The sequence below is a fragment of the Cebidichthys violaceus genome, unplaced genomic scaffold, assembly GCF_023349555.1.
Source record: "Cebidichthys violaceus isolate CVI_PGR_0920_01 unplaced genomic scaffold, fCebVio1.0.p SCAF_28, whole genome shotgun sequence".
In the NCBI taxonomy this organism is placed as follows: Eukaryota; Metazoa; Chordata; class Actinopteri; order Perciformes; family Stichaeidae; genus Cebidichthys; species Cebidichthys violaceus.
The window spans coordinates 1,844,996-1,872,863 of NW_027176461.1; the positions used below are offsets into that span (position 1 = coordinate 1,844,996).

The window sequence follows — 27,868 nt, forward strand, 5'->3', positions numbered from 1 at the left end:
GCCACTCATGTCCTTTTTGAAGGTTTTGAGTTAAAACATTCCAGTCCATTAAAACAAGAGTTGGATAGTTTTATTTAGATTCAAATGAACTCAAGTTGTGACATGATGGGATCTAATACATAAAAATGTTATCCGTGACAAATGACCATAGCCTTCCCTGATAAATGTACACATTTGAAAATGGCAATAAATACTCTTAGTATTTATGAAAATGTTTGTCTAATGGCCTTTTGATTCTACTGAGAAAACAAAAACAATCACTTTCCAGATTTGTTGACTGGAAATGACCCGACGCGGAGTGCTTGATATCTTGGAAATATAAAAAGTAAAATTGAAAAACATTGAATAAATAAACACTGGAGTTCCTAATGCTGTGGAATATTTGGTGGCGAGGTGAACAAAATGCACAAATGACAGTGTTAAGAGATTTCAAAAAGGTACATTCAACAGTATGGCATACTCGCAGTGTCCCAAAGTTTAAAAGCACGGAGAATAAGTACGGTTGCTTCCTAACGCTCCGATATATTATTGTACTGTTGAGTCTACCTTCTAGTTTATTGATCGCTGCGAGGGCGGTTCTACAGAAACACGGGTCACACGTTGCTGGCTACGCTGGATTCACACTTAAATATTGCCATTGATTTCAACAGGGATTACATCATGTAAATGCTGTGATGGATAAGTCTGAAGTATGGAAGGAATACATCAGATGGTTCTAAAACTGATGTGACAACCAGGTTGTGATTGTCCCTGTGCAACACGCTCCGTAAATGATAACAACCCATGCACTCCAGCCGTACTGTACAAAACAGTACTTTCAAGTCCCCCAAAAAAACGTCCATTGTAAAAGATCGTATGTATCCGTGAGCAATAACAGAAGTGAAGTTTGCATTTAACTATTTTTTTTCAGTGATGATAATGAATCACGCTGCAGGTAATACATGAGCTGTTAAAGCCTAGAATCTAATTCACAGGAAAAGCTAATGAAGTTCAGCAACACAGCTCAGATTCTCACAGGTAACTCACACCTGAAAATGTCTACCGAAATTTGTAAACACTCAAAAGTTGGGAGCCAAGATGAGCTATTTAAATCCCAAACATCAGAATCACACCATTGGAAATAACAAAGGGAAAGAAAAAAAACATGTCCATTCAGGTTTGTCTTCATTTTCTATAAAAAATTTAAACTATAGTGCTGTGAGAGGAACGCTGCGACCGAGATATTCTCTTAAAACAGGCTAAATGTTTCCAAAATGACACGTGTGTGTGTGTGTGTGTGTGTGTGTGTGGGAGGGGGGGTCGAGAGTTTGTCCGCTTGAAATGGCGTCTTTTGTTGTTGGTGGTGGTCTCCAGCAGGTCCAGTGCTCCAGCACTAAGATCATAGTGTCTGGTCGTCTACTGTACATGCAGGTCCTTTTCCTTCATCGTCCCGTTTAAGAGCTCACCAGAACATAAATCATCCTGTTTACAAAGAGACGACAAAGTGGGACGAGTCAAACACTTACAATGTTATGTGCCGTAACATCACGCGTCGCCATGTTGGGTTTTACGTCTGTATCTGAAACACTTATTTACTTTCTTGCTAATATTGCGAATGCCACACGTGTAAATATGAAGTTACAGCCAAGGGACGGTTAGCTTAGCATAGTTTAGCTTAAAGACTGAAACGTTTCTTTTACTTTTTTTATGTACAACAAAACAGAGCAGAAATAATAATGCGTACCCATAGAGATAGTAGAAGAACGACAGGAGGTAGAAAGCCAGTTTGCACCAGCCTTCTTTTTGACAGAACGCCAGGATGTCAGCGTTCATGATGGTTGTCGGGTCGTAGAGTCCTGGACAGCTCATCACAGGTCTGCTCATATACCTGCATCACAGGAACAAAGCGGTGCGTTAAATCTAATTACTTTGTACGCTACAGATTGTATTGATCGACTAAAGCACTGAAACGTGTCCTTACCTCCAGACATGATAGGCCAGCAGCGGCAAGTTGAGACAGAGGGTGAGCCACTCGGCCGCACAGAAGAACATCACACAGAAGAAGAAATGGATGAGATATTCTGGGAGAACCAGCTGGAAAGAACAAAATGTAATGAAAATTGTCAGAGTTCAAACCCAGTGATCAGTCACTCCAACTAATGTTCTTGTGAGCCCATTTACTGTCAGTGAGATACAGACTAATTCTTAAACTGTCCACACAGAATACTTAATTGTTACCCAGTAAGGAGCCACATGGAATACATGTAGAAGTTAAAGCCAGAACAGTATGAAGTTACAGAGCCTGAAGGCAATGATTAGGCCTTTTTCTTTTTACAAAGAGAAAGCTGAGCTATTTAAAGAGACACGTCTAAAAATTGCCATCAGCTCCACAGAGAGTCAGAGACAGGAGTGAAATACTAATTAGCTACAGTGAGATGCTTATTTAAACAATGCATTTACTAAATATACAAAACGTTAAGCCTATTGTGTCACAGTTTAATGTCCAATCTCGACACATTACTACATGTGCAGAGAAATGTCACATAGAAGCCGTCGTGCTGTTGGCACTACATGAACTGTGCTTCATCATGCACTGATCCCACACAACGTGGATAACCATAAGCAGGGTGAAAAATTCAGCAGAATTGCCGTGATTTGAACACTTAACATGTCAGCCCAAACTGAGGAAAGAAAGACCCCACAGTGAGGCTTACGCTATACCTTCAGATGTCCTCTGTCTAATGTGGCAAAACAATGTGCGACATGCGTCACATTTAGCCTTCACCACTGACTTATCATTGCTGTAAATTAATGAGAGTTGAAATTTAGAAATCTACTAGACTGTGTCAAGTGGATAGATAAGGTTAATTTCCCACCCTGGTTATTGTGTCATGCATCATCAACAACTTGCTTCTGGAGAATATTTGGGTGTCTCAACATCTTTGAGGGACAAACCTACAGATCATACCACGTCCTGACAAACGGAGACACACTGGAGCAGGACCATGCTGTGAGCACTAGCAGTGTTGATGCAGCAGCCTGCCTCAGGTTGACAGAGTTCAATGTGGGGGGGGGGCAGATGGAGGCACCACATGGAAGCCATGCATTCAAAAAGAGCAGAGGGCGGAAGGGTGGGGGGGCAACCAACAGCCCACAGATGGAAAGGTGAGGGGCGTGTAGGAGGAGGAAGGTGTGAGGAGGAGGAGGGGCTATAATGTGTTGAAATCCTGCACTGTGCTGCCAAATACAAAAAAACAACTGATCACAGCACAAAACGTGCCGACTGAGCTGACAATCCACACGCAAAAAGACTTGTCCATGGTCAGAACTGCAGATAGTACTGTGGAGTGCATCGGGAGGAATCCCTCTTTTAAAATCGCAAACATAACTCCTCCTACTACTGAAATCACAAACCAATCAGTGGGCCCCAAATATTGCTGAGCTGGACTGTGTTGGGATTCTGCAGCCATCTGGTCTAAACCACAGGTGATGTTGGTTCAGAGCCAACACTGAGCTCATGTATACGCTAGCTCAGTCCTGATAACTGAATCTGAAACGGCGTAATAATAAAATGTAACTTAAAGTCTTGAACATTAAATCCATTTTCCTCCAACACCAATCAAGCCTCACCCTATACCATGATCAACAGCTCAAAGTACCCACTGCTACAGAATCCAGTTAGCTGATCGGACTTCACATGATTACCATGCATACTGTTGCGTAGAAGCGTTCAGGACCGTGTATGTGCCTGGTGTCATGTCACTGTTGTGTAAAACTCAAGACAAGTTTAACTGGGAATTTACTGCACCAGTAACTTTGACACTATTTGCAAAACAAAGGGTAGGTTGTAATAAAGATCATGCATGTTTTGAGCATTTGCAAGTCTTTTCAGTTAACAACTACACTTAATCAATAATCAGTAACTAAGTATCCAATCCCAGCTAATGTTGTCCATGGCTCCTACACCTAGATGAGCAGCTTAACGCAGTCAATTTAATTGGTTAGATGAGTTCTAAAAAGAACAATAAAAGGCAAAACTAATATTCCAGTTGACGCTCTGCACTCTAATCCACAACAGTCAAAAAAATGCTCACAAAAGTATACAAAAAAAAGATATTTTCAAAACAATATGCTCCATGAGAGTAGAAACCCTGAGGCACAGGTGGCATGTGGTCTAATCCCAGGCTAAACTCTGGCTTCAACTCTTGAGATTAGTTAACTGAAAAGACATTTGCAAACACTTCTCCGTGCAAAATGACAAGACTGCAGACTGAGTTGGACTGAGCGGGCATTTTAAAGATTGGTACAAACCTTTATTGCAATTTTGACTCTTTTAATCTTTTTGACCTTTTCAACTGTCTTTTTGCCGTTAACAAAGTGTAAAAAAACAAAAAAGCAGATTAGGAAAAAACAAAACAACAAAAGGCGTTAGAGTTTGACAGCTGACAAGATCTCTGAATTCATAACAGGCAGGTTATTTAGCATAACAGTGCAGAGAAATGATTGAAAAAGACAGATAGGCGGACAAAGTTATCCTAAAAACAAATGAAAGACCTTTCGACAGAGCATTTTTGCATGCAGTCAAAGAGGCAAGGAGGGCGTGTCAGGATCGGTGGTGTCACTTACCGGATTTAAAGTGTTACACTGATCTATAGGATTCTTGTAATCAGTCTTCAGCTCATCAAATGCTATTATCTGAGGGAACAAGATGACCATAATGTAACAACGTACACAGAGCAGCTTAATGTTAATGTACATTTTAAGAACATGCAAGAAATGCATCAACTGACCCCCCCATTGTAATTTATTCAACAGTATATGACGAGAAATGTTCAATATAAGTTACCGCATCCATCAGGGCCTTCAAAATGTATGTTTTGTTTGACCAACAGTCCAAAACCCAGCTATTTGCAAAATGACACAAACCAGCAAATCCTGATATTTCAAAGAATGCTTGGAAAAGATCATCAAAATAATAACTTTTCAATTAATCAAGTTAGTGTTAAAGCCTCACTGTCAAAGCAATGCCCCATTTGCAGTCCTGTTGTTTACCCATCAATTGTTTTCTGTTACACCAAGGTAGTGTTTAAAATGTATGGTCAGTTTTATTCCATTGTAATATTCTGAATGAGACAATAGTACATCATTCTCGTAACTATACTTATGGGGTAAACATGAGCAACGTTAACGGTTTAACTCTTTGAGATCATGGCTACGTTACCTAAAAGTCTAACGTTACATTCTGCACTTATAATGTTGACATTTTGACAATAACACCGACGGTATTAACTATGTTGCATGTCGGGAAATATGGGGAAGCCCAGGGAAACAGGTGACGGGTTGTCGTTCCGGGATTGAACGTTAATGTTAGCTAAACCTGCTAACAACTTGTCAGCTAATAGCTGGACTCTGATCATTTGACAAGCCTGATAGATGATTTGACTTTTAACTATAATCAGACTACGATCAATAAAAGGTTAACAATTGAGGAGCATTGCGATAATATGACAAAATAGTGTTTGTTTTAGTGATTGTGATGCTATCGTTAGCTAACTTTAGCTCCTAGCTAACGGTTGGGTGTGAACCATTCATTCTAGTACGGATGCGTTTGCACGTTACGTATGCTGAGCACTCAGCGCGCAGCCCGTTTCTATGGAGTTGGCATGGATACGTTCTGTCCAGCCGTTAAAAACGACTATGTAGCCACAAAGCTGGCCTAGCTTTAAGCCCGAGTCTTTGCCCAGCCTCCATTGCTCTTTTGCCTGATTTGTATCAGCCCCGTTGGAGTGGCAGGCCCACAGTCTTATATATAGTTGTCCATAAATGTGTACTTACATGCCAGATAGCGAAGAAGATAAGCGCCGCCGTGAGCAGCAGAGCGAGCATGTAACAAAAGGCCGCGAATGTGAACGCCATTTTTTTCTCGGGTTCTGCTCGTCGGTTCCTGGCTCGGTTGGCAGATGATGCAGGCAGCTTCGCAACCGATTTGAGATTTGTCAGCTCGTCTTCTTCTTCAGTCAGTGCTTAGCTAGCTGGTGTCCCTTTTGTCTCATTACTGCCATCTTCTGGAGTAATGTAGTTATGTCTTTCAGTTCTGTTTTACCAATTCTAATTGACCTAAAATGTCCTTATAGATGGTTTCAATAATATGTTTCTGCTTATTTCTTTGGATTATGTTTCACGTTGACGCTTTGTTTTGAAAATGCTTTTAATTAACTTAAAGGCTTTAACATTTTTTGATCTAATTAGCTAGTTTATCTGGAAACTGCTCAAATAATCAGAATAGCATTTATTTGTCAAGTTGGAGAGCATACAGTATAACGAATTTTACTAATTTATTATTCATATCTTTTGATGTGCTTGTACAGAAAAATAAATAACAGCTAGTAACATTGATAAAAAAAAAGCTGGACAAATAAGGTAAAGAATAGACAGGACTGTCATGTACACAAGTATTACAAAATAAGTGTTTTAACGTTACATAAATATGATTAAAAGGCACCACTGGCCAACAATAAAATAAGAAATCAAACATCTCGATACAAGTTATATTATATATATATATATATATATATATATATATATATATATATATATATCTGGAAATACATGGACTGGATGATTATTTACTGTATGTAGGCTTCGTGTGAAGATACTGTATAAACAACATTTATATTGACAGTGACAGATGATATGTAGCCTACATGTTAGAAAATGTGTGCACTTAAGAATATTATAGTTTAATAATAATATATTTCCACATCTTTTTATGTATTTATATGTTCTTTCATTTAGTCCTCTTTATATTTACACATTTATTTTCTTATTCTTTTACAGATTAATTATGGCACTCCTATGACTCCATAAAGTACTACAAAAAATGCTAACAGCATATTGGAATTAGTTCCTCTTATCCCAAAATATCTGCTGTACAAATTAAGGTTTAATATAATAACTAAAAGCAGCTGTATGTATTGTACATTGATGTGCATGCATTAGCTGTAAAATGGTTGCTTTTGGCACATTTTGTCAATTTAAACAGACACGTCATACATATCAGTTTGAAAACAGCAGTCTCCTGAAACCAGAGGGGTAAACATCACTGTCATTTTATTTGAACAATAGGACAATAGACACCTTATAAAGTACGGGAAAATACAAATATCTCAAGTTTCACTGATGCCATGAGGCAGCTGGTAATGATACATGTCTCAGGTGTGTTTTCATTAAAAAGGAAAGAAAATAGAATATTATGCATTTGATTAGAGGAGAGAGAGCCCAACAACACATTTGCAAGTTTAAAGTAAAAGACTCAAAAAAGCCCAATAATGCAACATGTTCACCACGTAGGAGGGAAAGCTGGGCTCCACATAACCAGATACATGGCTCAGAAGGGAACACTTAGTTCACTCGACCATATGAGGGGATTGATTTAGATTGATACATGATCAATGGACAGTCCATTACAACCCATTTCTATGAAAAATAGAAGAAAAAAAAGAAAGTATGGTCAGTAATATTTCAGATAAAGAGCACAGCTGAGACCAGATGTTTGTGTGCAAATAAATTCTGTCTAATCAAATGAACCAATTTATAAAAAGTACATGCAACAGAGCAGCAGATTCTAGGAAAACGGTTCAGACAGACATTAAAGCGATGCAAGTCTTTTACAGTAGCTCTCCACATTAGAGGTTTTAAAAATGTAGTTTCCGATATCAGTTCATTGCATGTTTTAAAAATAAATATAGACAGACATCCTTGATTTCAGACTGACTGCAGATTTTTGAGAATTTGACCGTCAAGCTGACAGTGTAAATCTTAGCTTTGATGGTATCAATGATTACAATTACACCTCACTGCACCTGTGGGATTAAACCCGGCCCTGACATGTAAATCAGTAATGCTAAAATATTTATATGAAATGGTGTGATTCTGTATACATATCTTTAAGTCAAATCTCTGATTTTACACATAAAGTTAGAAAAAAATAATTATAATCCCCCAACAAAGCTTCTCGAATCACCCATTTCCCCCCAAAAACATATTTGTGTCATGTTTACATTTTGGCCTTATCATTTTTATTTTTTAAAGAGACGTTTATATGAGAAAATAAAAAGTTAAGACACGGCATTGGTATGGTAGACTTAGCAGTATGACATCATACATTACTGCAGGTAACAACACTCCCTCATCTGTTTTACAAAGGAGTTTCTCAATGAGAGCTGACACTGATGGGCGAACATGTGGATATCATTTGTGCCTATTATTCTTTATTACGGCCAGACCAATATACAGAGCTGATATTAAGCTTTTATTAAGGATCAGAACCAGAAAATGGAAGCTTCTCTCTCACCGCTCACACAAAACCAGCCTGTAGCACCAGCAATACAATTATTTCTTTACAGATTTTAAGTGCATTTTTTTGTAGCGTTAACTATCTGAGGCTGGTCGCGCTGCTGTTAAGAGCCACTAATCCTTAAAGAACTGGCAACTGGTTTGATGTTTTAGTGTGTTGGATTGGTTCAAATGCTGTTTTAAAAGGTTCATCAGCAGGAAACATGGAAGAGCTGTTACTTTAGGGCATGAAAAATATCCAAATACATAGAAATAGACACCACAAGTGTTTGGAAAGTGACAAAATGTATGTTTTAACTCTGTACTCCAACACATAGGATTAAAAATTGTGATAAGCTAAAATGTGACATGTTAACCTCCGTTTGTGTTTCATTTCAAACAAAAAAATGTAATTGTATAAATAGACATTAGATATGAGCTGCTGGCACATTCAATACGCAAATATCAATATCAGCCTTCAAAAAGCTATACCTGTTCTGTCGGGAAGATGTTAATGACCTGCCAAGTCTAAATGTTAAGCACAACTGGCATTTGGAGAAGTCACAGCCATCATTGTCAAGCTGCGACCACTAATAAGCAATCGGAATGAAGCACAACATCCATAAAACACCAATAACAGCAATAGCTACGATGAACAGTCTCCCTAAAGACACAGTGACCCAGAAACAAAGTAGCCCAGTGGATTGTGCAGTGTTTTCAAGACTGTTGTGGTTTGTTGTCAGTAATAAATTGTTCAGTCTGGAATGTTTCAGTGGAAATATTGACAGGATTGTGATGTCGTTTTAACAAATATGCAGGTCAAAGGCAGAATACAGCTTCACCCGAGAGTCACACCGTTTTCTCTCGACACAGATGAAAAGGTGTGATCTGAGGATAGACTAACGGGCAAATGTGCAGCGCGATGAGCACCGCTCCAGAACTTCTGCCAGCTGGTTCTTGGGCACAGGAGAAGGTACAACACATCACATACAAGTCTTAGGATTGGTCTTAGTGTTATTGTCATTTATAGACTGGAGTGATTACAGTTTTTTTTATACCTAAATTAGAATCTAATAAATTAATACTGAAGGAAAGACTGACTATAGCTGAACTCTATTTTGTTCTCTGAATTGTAACTATGGTTGTTCAGATGTACTGGCAGGAAGTTTGTTTTTCACAACAAAAGGAAATCACTGCTATAAAGTATATGCTCACATTACCCGACATACAAAAAAAACTCCCTTAAATTATGAAAATATTCTTAAAACATAAAAAAGGTGAAACTAAAGAGGTTCAGAGTTGCTGAGTGTAAACTACTGAAGGTAGCAGAAACTACTGATACAATGCCTTTAAATTCTCCTGGATGAACATGCTTAGTGGGCGAGGATGAGTACTATCAATCCTCTCCAAGAGCTACGGGAGTGTTAATTCAATACAGACACATAACTGGCACATCGATTGATTTCATGGGAGGCTAAAGCAGACCCGCATCAAATAGTGTTGTCAGTTTTAGGTTGCCAGATGGGTGAGGTTTAGTTAGTGAATTGTAATATGCCATAAACTCTACCAAAGAGGCCTAAAACTGAGTACAGAAGGTATTTTCAAACACTATTTCAATCAGGTCTGCTACAGGGAGGAGGGAAACATTAACTGTGGTGTGTTCTCCCATAGAGACTGTGCAATCTGGATCCTCCTCACATCCCAGACCACCGGATGAGATTACTTTAGCCAAAGATCACGAGTTTCTCCTTCAGCCATTCCTCCGTTAGGTCCTCTGTGTTTCTTATCTCAAACACCTGAAAAACATACAAAAGGAGCAAAGATGTAGCGTTTTCTTTTTATACAAAAAGGGAAAAGTCTTCGGAGGCAGTTTAGTGGAAAGCTACCAACTGATAATGCAATAGATGTTCAATGATATAGTAAAAAAAAAACAAAAAAAAAAAAACAGCTAACAGTCTACAGTCATGCTAGCAGCTCTGTGAGGCACAAGATAATTACACTAACAAAAGAAAATCTATCAAAATCTAATCTAAATAAGCAAACATCTGGAATAATTAAACAATACAACCTATGAATGAAATCAACTCAATACTAACAGTCAGCATGCTGACCTGCTCACAACGACGATGCTAATGCTGATGTTTAGCAGGTCCAAAGTTTCCCCGTGTTCTGCATGTTAGTTTAGCGTTTTAGCACGCTAATATTTGAGCACCTATCTGTCAGACTTTACAAGCCTGGATTACAGAGTTGCATTAATGACACGTCAGCACTGCTTAACGATGACGTAGCATCAACGCTAGCACTAACCTTGGACATCTCGACAGTTTGCACCAGTTTGGTTTTGCTTCCCGCGTACATCATCTGCTGCTCTGGTTTGCAACCTGCCGAACACATACGCCAACATTTACCACAACACGTCTGTGACGATGGAACAGTGCAGTGGCCAACGTGTGCCGTTCATCGAGCAGCAACTCTGGAGGAGTTCTTACCCACTGGACTGGAGAAGATGAAGCACAGAGGGTAGGAAACGCGTCCATCATCATGGTGGTATTTGTAACTGAAGACGATAAATGTTCCTGGTGCTAAGGACAGTCAACATATTTCACCGGTCAAGTCAGAAGGAATGCAAAACAATGATTAAAGATATTTTAAATCAAATGGTCTACTTCAAGTAGAAATCCAGCTTAACACACAGGCCGTGACGCAGGAAGAATATATTAGCAGTTCATCGTAAACTTCGAAACATCACAGACTCGTGACATTCAACAGAAAAAGGCCAAGAAGCGATGAAAAAACCATTTAAATACTGTTCAAATAAGACACTTATTCAAAGGATATCTCGGCTGTCTCTCAGGCAGTATGTCCCTCAGATCATCAATAGAAATGTCCTGAAAAAAAAAAAAAAAGACACATTTGCAATGAGCAATTTCTTAAATTACACTAATGTGTAAAAAAATCATTTTACACATCATCACAGAATTCTGTTTGGTACATGAACATTTTTAAAGTGAAAGTCGAACATTAACTTCAGACACAAGATTAAAGTAGAAGACATTATAATGACAGGTTTAATAACTATTTTTACCACGTGTTCCTCTTCAAGAATAACCAGCTGCTTGTCTTTATCGATCTTCACTGAGGGGTAAAAAAAAAGAAGAAAGAAAACATTAAACAATCACATGAGTTTAGCCGTAATGATTACGTTCAAAAGTAACACGTTTACACATATTACAACAAACAAGTTCTATGATATTTCAGCTCTTATTTCCAACCACAAATGTACTTGTAATGTAAAAGGTGTGTATGTCTTAGAGTCAGTCCATGGCATGCAAACACACTCTTAATCCAATTTAACAGCGATGACATTTTGATCCACAGATAGTGGAGGATAAAGCTTAAGCTTAGTTTGATACTCACTACACTCTCTCACCACCTGCTGCATTGAGACGCAACTCTTCCCTCTGTGCGCCTCATAAATACTGTAACTGCTTCCTCTAATATCTAGTTACTTTTACTGTAACTCTGCATCCCGCCCAGCGTGGATACAAAGAGTCCCAAAAATGAAGACGAACAACAATGTCAATAATGCTGATATTGATATTTCCTCAATATTCCACTTGAACCTGCAGAGATGATGTATTTTTCAAGTTAGCATCGCAATGGTTCCCTCGACAAATGGCCTGTTGGGAATTTTCCATTGGATTTCTTGCAGAAAATAAGCTCTGTGGCAAACGTTTATGATACTCAGCAAGACAACCTTCACAAATAAACACCACTGATATGATTTTTGCAGCCTGAAAAAGCCAACACGAGGCTGTAAATTTACAGAAGGAGGCTGTAAAGACGGCGTGATGATGTTTTGTCGTCTCATTTAGCCACTTATTAACCACTGCCTTTAAGACACATAAAAGCTTCAGAGAATGAACTGACGTATTCCAGGTGGTAGAACAAAATGTCTTAAGCTCGTGTTAACCACAGACCTTATTTCAGGCATTCAACCAGAAACACATTGAAAAATAAACATCGACTTTGAGATGAGGGAACTGGAAGAGTGAACATAAGAGGACAAATCTAAATACTCACTAACGATGGCCGCATTATGAGTGTCCTTCTGCAAACGGAACTTCTTCACCTTTTTAACCAGCTCTTCGTCCACATCACACACCACTAGTGATACGCTCTGGTAAAGAAAAAAACAATAGAAACATCCACTTTATATTTCAAATTCATGAACAAAAACCAGTGGCACAGCACACAGATTAAGCTCCTCTGTATTTAATGTGTTCTGTCTTTGTGTTTTTGAACATATAGCAAACAAACCAAAGCCTACATGTTTGTATTTAAAGATTACTTAATTCATTAAGTAATCTTTGTCCTCATCATCACCCATTAAAATGTATTCATCGCTACATAGAGTGTATGTTCACATTCCCTCTCATCCATCCACATGTTTACTCAAAAAAAAAGAAACGTGAGAATGGAAAGCAATACATCTGCATTTCTGCCAATATCTTAATAAACTGGAAAACATAGAAAAATACCTGTTACAGTATGGACAACTGGCTTAAAGAATATATGGAGCAAGCAGTTTATGCCCTCCGACAAACTTAATTGTATGTACAAATAAAGACATTTATAACAATAAAGTTCTGCAGTGATGGATATATAGACTACTACAACTGTCATCTTTTATTGCTTATAATCAGAAACATATAAATAAACATTTAGGCATCTTCAACAATAAGTTGGCCTTATGTTTTTGAGGATATTTGCAGAGGGTTTACATGTACGGCAGACAGCTGCAGAGTCACAGACTGTAGCTTCAAGTGATTTTCATGTATTTACCTGACCCGCAGACTCAAACCAGTGTGAACAGGACTGTATTGGTCTGAACCTCTGGCGTTACATAACTCCAGCACAAAGACATAAACTCCTTAAGAGTCTCTGAATTCTATAATTACACCTTCCTTAGCAGATGGCTGGTGGGAGTCCGGATTTCACTGAGCTCAGAGAGAGAGCTCTTTGCAGATTAAGAGCAGACTGGAGTGTCTGTGGTTTGGGACTGAGAGAGAGTTGGAAAAACAGGATGCAAAGGAAGATAATGCGGAAGAGGCACGACAATAAAAAGCTGTGGGAGGCCACAGGTTGACTTGTGGCTTAAATTCCTCCAGTCACTGACAGCTAGCTCGCTGGGTTTTACTGATAGTGAAATAAGACTCAGCTAACTTTAACTATACAGTAATTTAAAGCATGTTATGTGTAAAAAAAATAGACAAATGTTGTTCGACAGTGAAGACAGTTCAGCTGTCAAAACCCCCAGGAGGTAATCATTGTTCATCACGATAAGCGAGCGGGCGAGCGAGCCAGACGTGTAGAAACACATCACTGCTGCGACGAGAAGCTAACCACACTTACCTATACTGTTACAGAAAGTCCGCAAGCTTGGGCTTCATAATAAATGACTATGGCGCACTCTTGATGAGATTTACTTTCCAATTAACAGCATTATTTGATTTTAATTTTGTCTGTAAAAGATGGACATGTAAGCTGCAACGATCTAATAACTTATGAGTGAGACATTACCTGAAGATGCTTTAATTTAATCAGATGTTGTGTCCAATATAATTATAAAAAAACATAATATAATTTAACTGTAACTCATGATTCACAGCAAATCAACACAAAAATGTCAATTGTATGTGAATTTCACGTCAATGTTCTTTCGCCCAAAGTCATTTTATTGTGAAATCCATAACCGGATAAAAAAACGTTCTATTGTGGCTAGCTTGACGTTAACACAATGGACAGAGGGTGGAACTCATGCTAGGCTAGCAGGCTAACGCTGCCAGTGTATCTGCGGTCTCACTTTTCCTCAGTAGTGTCCGGAACTTCACATTCATTAGGAGCACACAAATTACAGAGCAGAAGGGTGAATGAGGAGAGCTCTGTCGCACCAACAATCGATAACTTACCATTGTCGTAGAGTTAATAAAGATCCCTGAAGCTGCAGCTGCTGCTCTGAATGGTAGAGACGCCAACAATGTTTTTTTTTTTTTTCCTTACTTCACATCATCTTGTGACTGGTTGGACCAATCAAACAAGCGCCTCCCTCATCCAAAAGTTGGTCATAAATCTCTCCTCAGTATTGTCCTACAGCCTCAGTACTATATTAAAACTAATGTAGCCTTATTAAACTATTATTACTAAAACTATTTTAAAAAATGTGTTTATCATGCCAATGTTGTCCAGGAAAAATACCCCTCTAATAGTCGAGTTACTCATAAGTTGCTGGTTACTTAACTATTTATTAAAAATGTATTTCATATTTATTTAAATATGTATTTTAATAAACGCTCATTTAATAACATACAATACAATCTGTTGTTCAGATGAAACTACTCAACAAAATCAGGTCTGAAATTAGCTACTTAAACATTTATGCTTCTACATTCAAAGTACTGGCAGGGCTGGGTGTCATTTTCTGACTTTATTACTATTTTTGTCACAGATTCTACTAAAGAATTTCAAAAACTTCTTCGACCACTGAATATTAACGCCTCTAAAATAGGTGAGTTAAGACTACAAAACAATACCAAACACAACTTCAAGAAGAAAACAGCTTAGATTTGACAGTTGTCCATATTTTATTTTAATCTTACCAGCATAACCAAATATTGGGCAAAACATCCTTAATTTCCATCTCCTTTTTAGAATCAAGGCTGAATAACCCTCCCCCAAAAAAGTTAATCAGTTAGCAATGTTGTTTAATGTCAAATTAACAAATTATGAATTCAAGAGCGTTCAATAGTGATATGTACACATTGTACTACATGTATTGTAGAGGGGCAAAGAGTGGCAAATCAGGTTTTATTTAGATTTTATTACATCAGTTGATAATATGCCTACATGGTGCTGGTGCATGTTCCTCATTTATGTTTAATCACATTACCACAGACCATAGATGTTGCACAGAGAGTAGAGTGAGGTGGCCCTAAAATAAACAGAGATGTCACCTTATAGAATAAAAGGCTGATTTTAGGTCTAATCCATAAAAATAACAATAATCGTCTATTTATCAATTTAGCTGGGTGTAAAGGGGATTTTACTTTTTTTCCCCCAAATGTATTACTTTCATAACATTTTTGTGACAGGTCATAATCAGAATCAGAATCAGCTTTATTGGCCATGTATGTGTACGCATACAAGGAATTTGACTCCAGTTTACACATTGCTCTCAAGTACATACATAGAAATAAACAAGAAAAATATGAAAACAAGTACATTAAAGACAACAAAGTAGAACAGAGAAACTAAGCATACACATTTAACATTTAACTACTATGTACAATAAATATAAATATAAATAAATATAATATCACGCTCTTATTTTCTTATACTTTTATATAACTTGTTTTTAGGGTGTGTGTGTGTGTGTGTGTGTGTGTGTGTGTGTGTGTGTGTGTGTGTGTGTACATGTTTGTGCGCGTGTGCTCCGGAACGTGCCCACCCTTCAGAATACGTCATCATTAATGCGCGTGTGCGCTCTCTCTCTTCCTTGCCTCAGAGTTGTAGTTGAGAGAGGAGCAGACCCAACGTTAGCTTGTAGTTTTATGCCTCGGTAGAGGCTAAATTAGCTGGCTAACTAGGCTCCAACTGCTGGATAAATTATCTCTGTAACCCACATATCGTTTGAGAGGAGTTCATCTTCCGGTAAGGTAGCGTGACATATCAAGTTTTTACTACTTATTCTAAAATAATAGGAGCTAAAATAAACAAACGAGCTAAGTTTACCCACCTGAACGTCAACTCACAGCTAGCTGCTGTTAGCTAGGTCGGTAGCCAACTGTGTAACATCAGTTAACTAGATATTGTGAGGACTATATCGCTGTAAATAGTACAGCTAAAAGCAGCGTAGCATTTGTACAGCTTCTCGTAACGATGTTTAAGTTTGATGAAGATATTTCGAGTCTGCCCGAATGGATTTAGTTGGTCACCAGTCCGAGGATGGAAACATTTACTGTGCTATTACTCAGATCCTCTGTGTGACGAGCCCTGTGTGTGACAGCTTGCAATGATCGGTTGTTACAACTTCCTCATAACATTAATGGAAGTTTTCTTATTTTTTCTTTTTTTAGATCATGGCAGATTTCTCGGTGAGTTGAAAGGATCGCAGCATTTTAGTGGTTAAACAGAAGCTTCAGTTGTGTTCAGAGAGTCACTTTCCCCTTCTCTTCTAGCTGTCAGATGCCTTAGGAGACGACTCTCCAAGCAAGGCAAAGAATATTGGAAACACTAACCCGACCGCTCCTGCCGGTAACCCTCAGCCTCCTGCAAATCCAGGCTGGCCCGGTGCAGCCCCAGGAGCTCCCACCCAGCCCTCCGCTCCGGGTGACTTTGCTGGTGGTTCATCTGGCCCAGGGGCGCCGGGGCAGTTCCCGTATCCCTCTGGTCATGGGGCACCAGGGCAATACCCAGGACCTCCTTCAGCACCTGGTGGATTCTCCCCTGGTCCTGGGATACCTGGACAATACCCATCTGCACAATACCCCCCTGCACCAGGAGCTCCGGGGCAGTTTCCCTCCAGTCCTGGAGCCCCTGGGCAGTTCCCTGGGCAGCACCCTGGGCAGCACCCAGGGCAGTACCCAGGGCAGTTTCCTGGGCAGCACCCTGGGCAGTTTCCTGGCCAGTACCCACCTGAAGGAGCTCCAGGACAGCTACCTGGAGGCCCTGTTTCTTACCCAACTGGACCATTTCCGTCTGGCCCCGGAGCTCCTCCTGGGCCTTATCCAAATGTGCCTTACCCAGGAAGTCAGCCAGGAGGAGGCAATGGGATGTACGGACCTGGTGGTCCAGGTGCATTCCCCCCTACAGCTGGCCCTGGTGCTTTCCCTGCATACCCCGCTGGAGGCTTTCCCCCAATGCCCACTGGGTCATGGGGACCCCCTGCAGGTGGAGGCTTCCCTCCTGCCCCTGGCCCCTTTGGTCCTGGGCCTGGGCCTATGGGTCCGTACGGTGGGCCTGCCGCTCCAGGAGGCATGCTGGTGAGTACTAAACCTGTTTACAAATAACATTGCGTTGCTTGCTTTCTGCCTTTCTTTGCTGATGTGTTTTTGCTCTGGTGCGCAGCGTCTCTCTTGGGGTGGCAGTTTTAGGGATTTAGGTGGGGACTTACTACTAGCTACAATGCCGTCCTCTCTAGCAGGTCTCCGGCTAACCTCACATGTATATTCAGTTCTACTGTAGCACAGGGTTTCTTCTAGATTATTGACCGGTGTGGTGTCTTCCTATTACTGCTGACGGTGGGAAAGACAGCTAGTTTCCTGCCTTGTTGGGATTTACTGCATGATGGTACATTTTCAGTGAGGGCCGCATTTGGATTATGTCTGTATCTTGGGCTCTGCTGGGGTGCAAAGCACAACATGAAGCCAAATCGAGAAATATTCAGAAGTAGTTATCAAAAATGTATTCTTGTCTTTCAGCCCAGATATAATCCACCATATAATTGAAAGCAATGAGCTCAACTTTTCAGTCGGACAAGGACGTCACTTCCAGAATCAACATATGGTTTGATTAGGCAACATGAACATGTGGAAAGAATTATATACTGTGTATATATATATATACACAGTATAAAGTTAGGATATATGTTCTATCTGCCTGGGCAATGTATTAAGTTAATTAAGTGCAATATGATTTAAAATGACATATTTACACAGAACTCATGTTTAATGTATCAAGCCACATTTATATTCATCTTGTTTGGTTACTTTTGTACATGTTTATGACTCTTTTTTTGGTCTTCTGTCATTTTGCTCAGAAGTCAGTTTGTACTGTTGATGCCTTGCTGTCTTAAAACTTATTTTTTGACTTTTCTGTTCTTGTCTAGTCATTGTGAATGACATAAGAGTGTTAAACTAAATATAGGGGATGACTCATTGGAGTGTTTTCATTAGGAATGTGGGCAGGGTCAAAGTTTTGAATAATGTTTAACTAACAATCCTCTCGCTAGTTTGTGATATTTAGTACTTTGCTGTACATCACCAAGTTCATAGTATTATAGATCAAATGTGTCTGCTTCTGTTCCTGGGGATATTATAAACATGATTAACGGTGTTTCTGTTTGTGTATCTGCCGAATAAACACAGTAAATCATAATTTCTCATTATGCATTTTTTTTTAAACTTCATTTTTAAACAGAGCATGTTTAAATGTATTGTCACAATTTAAAAAAAAAAAAAATGACTTTCTCACAGATGGTGCCATATGATCTCCCACTTCATGCTGGAATTATGCCCCGACTTGTAATCACGATAGAGGCGGAGCCTGTTCCTGGAGCAGACAGGTACAGTCATCCTCTAGTGATGCTGCCATAACATAACCGGATGCCTTGTGATGATGCTGCATCCATCCTAATCCTCCAGATCATGTTTGCAAAATCCTTAATTATCAATACTATTACTTTTGTTCAAGCCACATATATCTTGTATTAATTGGACAGTGGATAAAATGATCAGTAGCTCTCAGTCCTGATCTTTTTCTTGCAGATTCCAAGTTGACTTCTTCAAAGGCCCAGAGGTCGTCTTTCACTTAAATCCTCGATTTCACGAGCAAACAGTTGTCAGAAACTCCAACCTAGGTGGCTGCTGGGGGCCGGAGGAGCGGGATGCACATTTCCCATTTGTTCCCGGACGCCGATTTGAGGTAAAGTGTTTCAGTGGCGGAACTGTAGCTACGACAAAAACAATCATTTGTTTTACCTGATGCCGTACGCCTGTCGGGTTGACTGGTTATCGAGCTGATATTGTTCAGTCTGGAGTCAACACTTTGCATGTTGTGCATAAACTTTCTATCCCCCCCCTCTGCAGCTGAAGATCCTTGTGGAGGAGGACTCGTTTAAAGTGGCGGTGGACGGGAACCACCTGCTGGAGTACGAGCACAGAGTGGGCGGGCTGGAGGAAGTGAACCTGCTGCGAGTGACTGGAGACATCGTCCTCTACAGCGTAGCGCCGAACATGATCTGAACCTCAGCTAGCAGACAGGAGACCTGGCGTCACACTTTACCACCGTATCTGAAATCCTTTCAAATACCTTGATGGAGTTTTTGAGGCACAATAGTCAGTCAAATGCAATCTTTGCCCACCTGGCACTTTGTCATTTATTACAGAACAAATGGCAGATTAACTCAGCACGTTATAATCCTTTTCTCTTTTTTTGCTGGATGGTAACTCTTCTTTTTCTTTGCCACTCACAATCCAATATATTTAACGACATAACAGTATCGAAGTAGTGAATGAGATAAAGTGCATCTAAAAACAGGCGTTTTAAGGAAATACTAATTTAAAGCTAATGAGGAGATTGTAGGCCAGGTGGAACATATTTTCCACTAGTATGCTGTATTTTGTTGACAGTACATGTATGTTTATTATCATGTCCTTCATATCAACACCTTGTAATGCATGAGAGTGTGATGCTGAAAATCAACTTGGTCTCCTTTTCCCCTTCTTATTTCAGCGCTGGCCGATCCCCCAAGTTTCTTAAAAAGTATTTATATACAGACTTTGAGCTCCTCCTCTCTTCAGTATGAATCCTCCTGAGCTCTTAGACTGGAGGGTGGTGTTTTACAAATTATGATTTCATGTTGAAGTCAAATGGAATGGTAAATAATGAGGCTCAATTTAAAGTAAATCATCGGAGAGGAGAGGGATGGGGTCTCTGATTTGTTGCCAAAGATAACAGTGGTACAATATTTTAAGATTATATGCTTATAAATAAAAAGGGCGACAAACAAATAATGACTGATAATGCTGTTTGATTCAGAATATTGTACACTTTTCTGCCTGTGCACATAATAAATACTAGTTTCCCTGTTCCCATTCTTTGTTTTACCCCAAAGTGGAGACATTTAATCCTCTTTTACAGGATGTACTTCTGTTTTAATACAAGGAATTTGTTTTGGTGATTGACGCCTGACAATAAACATAGTGAACATGTATCACAGTGGTAGAAATTATATCATTTTATTTATATAATTTTATTATATACCATGACTATAGCTCAAAATGCTTTAAACTAAAAGCACGACTAAGATGACACAAAAAGTAAGAACATAGATAACGTAGATTTATGTAAGAAAATTCATTCTTTGACCATAGCACAAATTGCTTGGAACAAAAATAAGAATTTGAAATGCATGAAAAAGCTTGGTAAAAAATCATTTGAGAGATAAAGAGCGAAGCCTTTAGAAGAAGACACTGTTGTAGCAGACCTTAGTTCACAATGACTGAAGGTGCAATAACTAATCCAGTGTGCAATCTAGAAACCTGTACAACATATAGAGCTGAGGATTCAACATTAAAAGGCCTTTATGATTCCATTTGTAGATCTACAAATGGAATCATAAAGGCCTTAACTGAGCCCATTGTGTGTTGTGCTGTGTTGAGGAATTGTATCTATACAATTCCTCAACACAGCATAGAAGGTGGGAACATTACGAGTCACAACAAATATTACTAGCACTTGTCCATCTTGGAAGCTTGAGCAAAGATTCTAAAAGCATCATTAAATGCCACCTGAATCTTCTGAATTTCTATTTATCCTTTTGCGTTTCTGATTCGCCTCCTTGCCTTGTGAGCCAAAGGTCGACCCTGCAGTTCCGCCTCAGGCCTCCAGGGGGCAGCACGACCACAGACCAGCGACACCGCACCAGAGGAAGCAAATCGAAAGTCCTCAATGAGTTCAACCTTCAGATAAATAGTTTGTCCGTTCTTCCCCGAAGACCTATTTTATAATCATCGTGACAACATGAATGGTTTGCTGCACTCCTCGCCCGACGTGGTGGACATCAAACTGAAGCGAGGCTCTTCAGGTGAGAGGAGGACTGCTTGACTTGACGCATAGTTAGCACGTAGCGGTATAACGATGCTAAGCTAGGTTAGCTACGTCAAGCTAGTGTGTATCCTGAAGCTAACGGCTAATTAACGGCTAACGTTACTCCTCGGCCTGTCAGATTCTAACAGACAGTCTCCACTGAAGCCAAACGGAGCTGGACAGTGTTAGGAAAAGTTTATTTCGCTTATTGTGAGAGAGTAATGTGTACTTTACACTTGTTATGTAACATTGTGTGAACTTTATAATCACCCGTACAGTGTTGGGATGATTCACTGTGTACTTTGCTCCATTGAGATAAATGTTGTGATTGAATCAGCAACTTCTGTCCAGGTGTTGTTATTGGTTTATCTGATAAGGGACAGTACACATTAATACAAACATTAGCCAAGAGCTTATTTTTCATCTGTAGTCCCAAGAGGCAGATGTTACAAAGTAAACCTAAAGACACAATATAAGATTACATTTTCAATGTTATACAATATCGACCCTTTACAATGTGTGCACAAGCAATGCAAGAAGTGAGAATATTAATATAAGTAGTATCATCATTCAGGAGACTCTTATACTACATTGTCAAGTACTAAGACATGCAATACAGAGGCTCTCACATTCAACACACTCAAAGCAAATCAAATTAGGGATAATAAACATAGCACAAAAAGTAATGAAGTTTTTGTTTGGTAGATTATTTCTTTGTTGTAACAATGCTTCTTGGCAATAAATCGTATACCGTTGGAAAGCCTGTTTATTTCCCTTTTTAAATGGTGCCACATTTGTAAGGAACATACATTTGTGGGATGAGCAGCAGAGCTGAGTATGTGGGTTGTGCCTATAAAAAATATGCCAAATCTTCTCTGCCAATGCCAAACAGCTTATTTTAACATTGACTCTTGTTTGGTGGATTGGATGATTGAAGTCTGAAGAAACAAGACATATTGGCAATTTAACAATTTATTCATTTAACAAACAGGAGCCTCAGTTACGTGTGGAAGAACCATACACTGCCACAACAGCCTGGCACCTCCTCCTCATGCTGGTTACACACTTATTGTGGGATGGCATCCCATTCTTCAAAAAGCATTTGTCGAAAGTCAGCCAACGGGGTTGTGTTGGTCACTCTGGCATGAACAGCACGCCCAAGCTGATCCCACCAGTGTTCAATGGGGTTGAGGTCAGGACTGCTGGCTGGCCATTCCATCCTCTCCATTCCCAACTTCTGGAGGTAGTCTCTGATAAACCCCGCTCTGTGGGGGCGAGCGTTGTCATCTTGGAGGATGGAGTTCGGTCCCAGACTGTGGAGATATGGGATTGCCACTGTTTGCAGAATCTCATCTTGATATCTCTCTGCATTGAGATTGTGCCCAATGATGACATGGGGTACCAGAAGCTCAAAACAAGAGTCAATAGCAACAGCAGAATAAGCTGTTTGGCATTGGCAGAGAAGATTTGGCAAATTTTTCATGGGTGCAACCCACATACTCAGCTCTGCTGCTCATCCCACAAATGCATATTCCTTACACATGTGGCACCATTTAAAAGGGAAATAAGTAGGCTTTCCAACGGTATAAGATTTATTGCCAAGAAGCATTGTTACATCAAAGAAATAATCCACCAAACACAAATATCCTTACTTTTTGTGCTATGTTTATGTTGAATAGAAACATGGACTAAAGACAATAACATGCTCCATTGTTAGACACTAAAAAACATCCATGTCAGCGGCACGAATCATAAAAGCATGCAGAGTATGTGAAATATATAAATCAGTCAGACACAGCTAAACAACAATAAAAGACATGCAGGTAGACGAGGGTCGACCGGCAATTTCAAGACAGACAGACAGACAGACAGACAGACAGACAGACAGAGGGATGTTCAACATGGACAGAGTGAGGACAGTACGGTGCAGTTACATTCTAGTGTTCACAGAGCTGGATACTAACTAACCATTTCTTTAATAATTGGATTTGTATCTATTGGATATTACTCAAATACATCTGTCTCATACTACACTGTTGTTGTTTTTTTTAGGTTTGGGGTTTAATATAGTTGGGGGCGTGGACCAGCAGTATGTGGTGAACGACAACGGCATATACGTGAGCAAAATTAAAGAAGATGGAGCTGCAGCATTGGACGGAAGACTCCAAGAGGGGGACAAGATCCTGGCGGTAATAAATGTTGACTTCTTATCCAGAGTGAAGGATGTAGAGGAGGGTATCTGTTATAATAATACTTATAATAATACATATTTATTTAATAGCACCTTACATACGGGGGTGTAGTAACTTTAGAGGCAGCAAGGTAAGGTGAGAACAGGATCTGTGAAAGATGTGAATAAAACATTTAAAAGATAACAATAAAACAAAGCATGAGTGACAATTAGTGAAAGGCAATGCTGAGTGCATACATTTTATATTACCACTTAAAAATGCTGATATTTGTGTGATAGTTTATAGTTTTCAAAACCATGAGCAGAGGATCAAAGAGGCTGTGAAGGATTACAAAATGACAAAGAATTCGTACTGCAGACTGGTTCCAGACCATAAAGAGCCTTTAGACACTGGTGTGTCGTCTCTGTAGCCTCTGGTGAGGTTATTGTGCAGGATTTGATTTACAAAGGTGTGAAAACTTTAATGTTGCAGCTAGTAAGGGTGGGGCTAAGTTTAATGTCTTTTTATACCGCTGGGTAGCTTAATCTATGTATAGTAATACATTAACTATTAGTGCACTTTATTTTGTATTAATAATCAAAATATGCAAAGTAACTAAAGCTAAGCGAGCTAGTATCTAAAGTAAAAATAGAAGTATAAAATAAATAGAAATACCTCAGGAAAGTACAAGTACCTCAACATTGTACTTTTGTACTTGAGTAAATGTACTGACACCAGCAACTATTTTGAGTTCTCGTCGGACAAAACAAACACTTAGATGTCATGACTTCAGACATTTTGCCTATTGTCTGACATTTTCTATATAGAAAGTCAAAGTCATTTGATTTAGAGTGAAAGTGAATGGAAAAGCACATCAACAATGTTATTATTTTTCTGTGTAGATCAACGGCGTGAAGCTTGAGGATCTGATGCACCGAGCTACAGTGGATCTGTTCAGGACAGCGGGGGAGGACGTGGAGCTCCGTGTTCAGAAGAAGGTGAAGCGTTAAAATGACCTCCTCCTTGTTTTCAAATGTTTGAGTGGTTGATTTTTTTTTTTTGTGCTTTTGTATTTATTTTATAAGCAGTTGGAGATTTTTTTTTAGTTTGTTGCCTTATTGTCCACCACAATGGAAAATTGTGTTTAGCTCACCAAAACATAAAAGCAGCGCAAGAACATGCAAGATGTCTTATCTAGCTTTATCTCTCGCCCTGACGTACACAAGTCCCAACGAGTAAAGCTGAGGATAAATTCAGCATAAAAGCATTAATAACCAAATGTTTTCTTCAATTCTCAGAAACAGTGGCCTAAACAATGGCTGCACTTAATAACGGGTCTTTTGTGGACTCAAATAGTGCTTCTGTTCTTTTTCCCTGAGTGTTAAAAACATGTTTTAATGACTTCAGTGGAGATGGTGCGATCCACAAGGAGAAGCCTTGAGATGAATGATGTAATGTCAGTGAGCCATGTCCTGCTAAGGATTGGAGGTCCACTGTAGTTCCTCCTCTACGTCCTACGTAGCTTCTCCACTGAATAAATCCACTTCACACCTGATATTTGTTTACAGCTGCCACACCCTGAAAGCAAATATGTATTCTACCATGTAGACTATAGTATCACTAAGACTGAGAAAGAACAAGTGATGTAGTTGATGGGCTGTTGTTCCTTGGGAGACTTGTATTTGACTCCTAAAGCCTTACCAGCAGTTTTAGCCATTAAAAGTCGTATTCTTTCATTCTAGCTGTCCGTTTTCTAAAGCACGGCATTTGTTTTTACAGTAGATGGATTTGTCATGACAGTGGTTCAGTTTTCTCAGGAGAGAGTTGGTAAATCGTCCCGTTCTCAGTGGCAGAAGTGAGGCTGCAGCCAACAGCTTATTCCAAAAACCATCTCTCTCATGCTCTCGTTTTCACTCTTTACACATTTACTTCTGTGACTCTTTGCGTGTACAACCATGTACAACCATGTACAACCATGTACAACCATGTACAATCATGTACAATCATGTACAATCATGTACAACCAGGTACAACACTATGTAGAACTTTGAGGAAAGTCTTTCCAAAAGTATGGAAAACAAGTTGAGTAATTATTGTCTCACCTCTCTGTATGAATGAAGAAGGGGTCGGATGATACTTCATACTTCAGCCTTTACACTATGCTAATAAATAGTGACCATGTTATTGCAACAAGTTATGAAATTTGCTTTTATGCAGTGAACGGTCATTACATCAGCTTTTAATTTGATTCATCACTTCTTAGAAGATTTAGTGAAAGTGAAATGTGTCCAACCCCAGAATGTAATATAAACAGACATTGTGGGTGACGTCCCTCTGTCTGCATTTGTGATGTAAACAGATAACCGGTGTTATTTCTACATAAATATCACCTCCCGTGTAGCTTTAATGTTTATTCTTGTTTTCATATCTGTGTCTTGCAGCCTAATCACGGGAGCGGACCTACAGGCTCACAACCCGAGTCCAAATCTTCGGTGTCTTCTCTGGAAATACTGGTGGCTTTAGCTGGAGTTGCAGCTGTCTGTGCATTTATTTACATGCGGCACATGCGGAAGCACTTTTAACGAAGCCAACGTCTGTTTTAAGATCAAAAACTTTGCTAAAGGCCAAAGAAAAGAAAAGGGGGATGAAACTCTAAACAGTAGTGCTATTATTATTATTTTTGTATTACTAGGTGTAGGTGTCACTGATGAGTTTCTCCATGTTCATGTGTATAATGTGGTTAATGGTAGCTTCTTGACACCCTTCCTATGCAAAAGGATGCTCTCTTACCACAGAGGTTACCTTTAATGGATACCTTTGTGGGCGTCGAGTGGAGCAGAAAGTTGTATATTCCTGCTGCCGGGCTGAGCCCGGGCAGAAACTAACGGCGCAGAATACTATTAAGTCCTCGGGTCCAGTCAGACTGGCTCAAGCTTCAGGGTCCATTAGCAAACTGAAAGACAGTGTTGTGTTCAGTCACTCGCAGGCCTCTGTAGATCTGTCTGAGGAACCCACTGTACTTTCAGTTTGCTCGTGTTTTTAAAAATGAATGCGTCCGGGTTTGATTTTTATTTTGCGCCCCGTTGCACAGAATCATGGGAGGAGTGGCAAAGTTGCTTGTAGTTAACGTGATAAATTGTCTTGAACTTGACTTTCGGAGTGCCTTTTTTCACCGTCGTTCCAAGTAACAGCGGTGCTTGGTTCTTGTTGCTCTTTATGATGATCAAAATTAAAATCAACCCAATACATTAATACATTAAATTAAAGGATGTTGCTGGCAATAATCTGTATTCTCTTATTGTCAACAAATGTCATTTATAAAGCCCCAAACCAACAGTGAGTTACTCCGTTTCTCAATACTTTACGACTTCCTCTGCCTGTTTGTTGCCACAAACCCATTAGTTCATCACATGAACTTTAAAAAACACATCACAGATATGTAGTTTAATTTTGAAAAATGGCTCTGTGGGCTCCTAAAACACCTGGGCACTGTAGTTTTTCGCATGCGTTACTCAAACAGAAGGAAATAGTGCATTTGTTGGGGACTATTTACAGCTGTGGATTAATGCATGTCTGGTGCTTTAGTGCGTATTTGTGAGTCAAAATAAACTTCAGTGTTAGTTGTAATGAAGAAACATGTCACCCAGTGCAACAGTGTGGCTCAGTGATGTGTTTTTAATATATCGTACGATACTTGTGACTTTGTTGGTTTGGGTCTTTTTAAATGGGATTCGCTGACGGCAAGAAAAACATCCGATTTATCCGTTAAAGCAAAATACGCTTGTTTAAAGTATCACCAAGTCGTTTCACTTTGAAGGGTTTATTGTTAAGAGTCACACGGTCACTCAGGGTGAACCATTAAATCTATATCTTAAAAACAAATCATTCCTGAGATAAATGTCGTGTGGTGAGCAGCTATTTTTCTTAACACTCGGTCACCGCTGAAGAAGTTTTTGTTGTGTGTCACAGTCATTTTAGACGTTCTTTGTAATTTTGCATTGAGGTCAGTGCCAATAGTCACATCACACCTTCTGCTAAAGGATTGATGAGAATTGGAGTATGTCATAATTTAGTTAATTTGTGTGAAGGATCAACAGCTTTATACTGAAAATCCATTTCAGCCAGTTCAATGTAAAGGAAAGTTTTCTTTAAAGAAATGAGTTGCTGTCAACAATGTTTTTTTTTGCACTAGCCACAATCATCGAACTCCTAACTTCCGTAGAACCGATGAATAAGTGAATTGTGTGTGCCGGGTGTATTTGTCCACATTGGTCAGTCTGTCTATCACGTGATCCTCTCTGACTATGTGGCTCTTGTTGTCTGTAAATACATTTCGTGTCACTCTGCTGAATGGGATTGTGAATATGTGCAGGACGCCAGACAACGCAGATCAGAGGCCCTAATAAATTATGTAAAATATTGTGTGTTTTACATCCAAGAACCTACTGTATTAAAACTAATTTCAATTAACCTGCTTTAGGCTTTTTATTTCTATTTAGTTGGAGGGAATGCGGAAT

At 39.4% G+C, this 27,868-nt stretch overlaps 4 protein-coding genes across 5 annotated transcripts; 2 read left to right on the forward strand and 2 right to left on the reverse strand.

The window, feature by feature from the left end:
* Positions 1–48: 48 nt before the first annotated feature.
* Positions 49–5,977, reverse strand: cnih1 (cornichon family member 1). The gene is made up of 5 exons (XM_068721697.1): positions 5,815–5,977; positions 4,606–4,674; positions 1,961–2,073; positions 1,724–1,867; positions 49–1,461 (listed from the first exon to the last, which is right to left on the reverse strand). The coding sequence occupies exons 1-5, from the start codon at positions 5,893–5,895 to the stop codon at positions 1,434–1,436; spliced, it is 435 nt and encodes a 144-aa protein (XP_068577798.1). The 5' UTR covers positions 5,896–5,977; the 3' UTR covers positions 49–1,433.
* A 1,095-nt stretch (positions 5,978–7,072) lies between these two features.
* Positions 7,073–14,358, reverse strand: gmfb (glia maturation factor, beta). Its single transcript, XM_068721790.1, has 7 exons — positions 14,286–14,358; positions 12,397–12,493; positions 11,399–11,448; positions 11,150–11,201; positions 10,803–10,883; positions 10,621–10,694; positions 7,073–10,109 (listed from the first exon to the last, which is right to left on the reverse strand). Exons 1-7 carry the CDS (start codon positions 14,286–14,288, stop codon positions 10,038–10,040), a joined length of 429 nt encoding a protein of 142 aa, XP_068577891.1. The 5' UTR covers positions 14,289–14,358; the 3' UTR covers positions 7,073–10,037.
* Positions 14,359–15,862: 1,504 nt separating this feature from the next.
* On the forward strand, positions 15,863–20,182 carry lgals3a (lectin, galactoside binding soluble 3a). 2 transcript variants are annotated; one of them, XM_068721805.1, is made up of 6 exons: positions 15,863–16,028; positions 16,449–16,466; positions 16,551–17,354; positions 18,567–18,655; positions 18,858–19,014; positions 19,179–20,182. In XM_068721805.1, exons 2-6 carry the CDS (start codon positions 16,452–16,454, stop codon positions 19,332–19,334), a joined length of 1,221 nt encoding a protein of 406 aa, XP_068577906.1. In that variant the 5' UTR covers positions 15,863–16,028; positions 16,449–16,451; the 3' UTR covers positions 19,335–20,182. The 2 variants fall into 2 exon arrangements, with proteins under 2 accessions (XP_068577906.1, XP_068577905.1); XM_068721804.1 differs by having other exon boundaries at positions 15,863–16,023.
* Positions 20,183–20,874: 692 nt separating this feature from the next.
* Positions 20,875–27,821, forward strand: synj2bp (synaptojanin 2 binding protein). The gene is made up of 4 exons (XM_068721704.1): positions 20,875–21,178; positions 23,233–23,369; positions 24,254–24,349; positions 25,793–27,821. The coding sequence occupies exons 1-4, from the start codon at positions 21,115–21,117 to the stop codon at positions 25,931–25,933; spliced, it is 438 nt and encodes a 145-aa protein (XP_068577805.1). The 5' UTR covers positions 20,875–21,114; the 3' UTR covers positions 25,934–27,821.
* Positions 27,822–27,868: the final 47 nt, after the last annotated feature.

Bases quoted from the DNA above. Each gene is read 5' to 3' on its own strand.
- cnih1 (XM_068721697.1), bottom strand. From the start codon at position 5,895: ATGGCGTTCACATTCGCGGCCTTTTGTTACATGCTCGCTCTGCTGCTC. The intron at 1,868-1,960 runs GTAAGGACACGT...CCTGTGATGCAG, and splicing joins CTGGCCTATCATGTCTGGAG to GTATATGAGCAGACCTGTGA. The intron at 1,462-1,723 runs GTACGCATTATT...CTTTGTAAACAG, and splicing joins TTCTTCTACTATCTCTATGG to GATGATTTATGTTCTGGTGA.
- synj2bp (XM_068721704.1), top strand. From the start codon at position 21,115: ATGAATGGTTTGCTGCACTCCTCGCCCGACGTGGTGGACATCAAACTG. The intron at 23,370-24,253 runs GTAATAAATGTT...TTTTCTGTGTAG, and splicing joins AGGGGGACAAGATCCTGGCG to ATCAACGGCGTGAAGCTTGA. The intron at 24,350-25,792 runs GTGAAGCGTTAA...TGTGTCTTGCAG, and splicing joins AGCTCCGTGTTCAGAAGAAG to CCTAATCACGGGAGCGGACC.
- gmfb (XM_068721790.1), bottom strand. The intron at 10,695-10,802 runs GTAAGAACTCCT...TGTGTTCGGCAG, and splicing joins CATCTTCTCCAGTCCAGTGG to GTTGCAAACCAGAGCAGCAG. The intron at 10,110-10,620 runs GTTAGTGCTAGC...TATGTTTTTCAG, and splicing joins AAACTGTCGAGATGTCCAAG to GTGTTTGAGATAAGAAACAC.
- lgals3a (XM_068721805.1), top strand. The intron at 17,355-18,566 runs GTGAGTACTAAA...ACTTTCTCACAG, and splicing joins CCGCTCCAGGAGGCATGCTG to ATGGTGCCATATGATCTCCC. The intron at 18,656-18,857 runs GTACAGTCATCC...TTTTTCTTGCAG, and splicing joins CCTGTTCCTGGAGCAGACAG to ATTCCAAGTTGACTTCTTCA.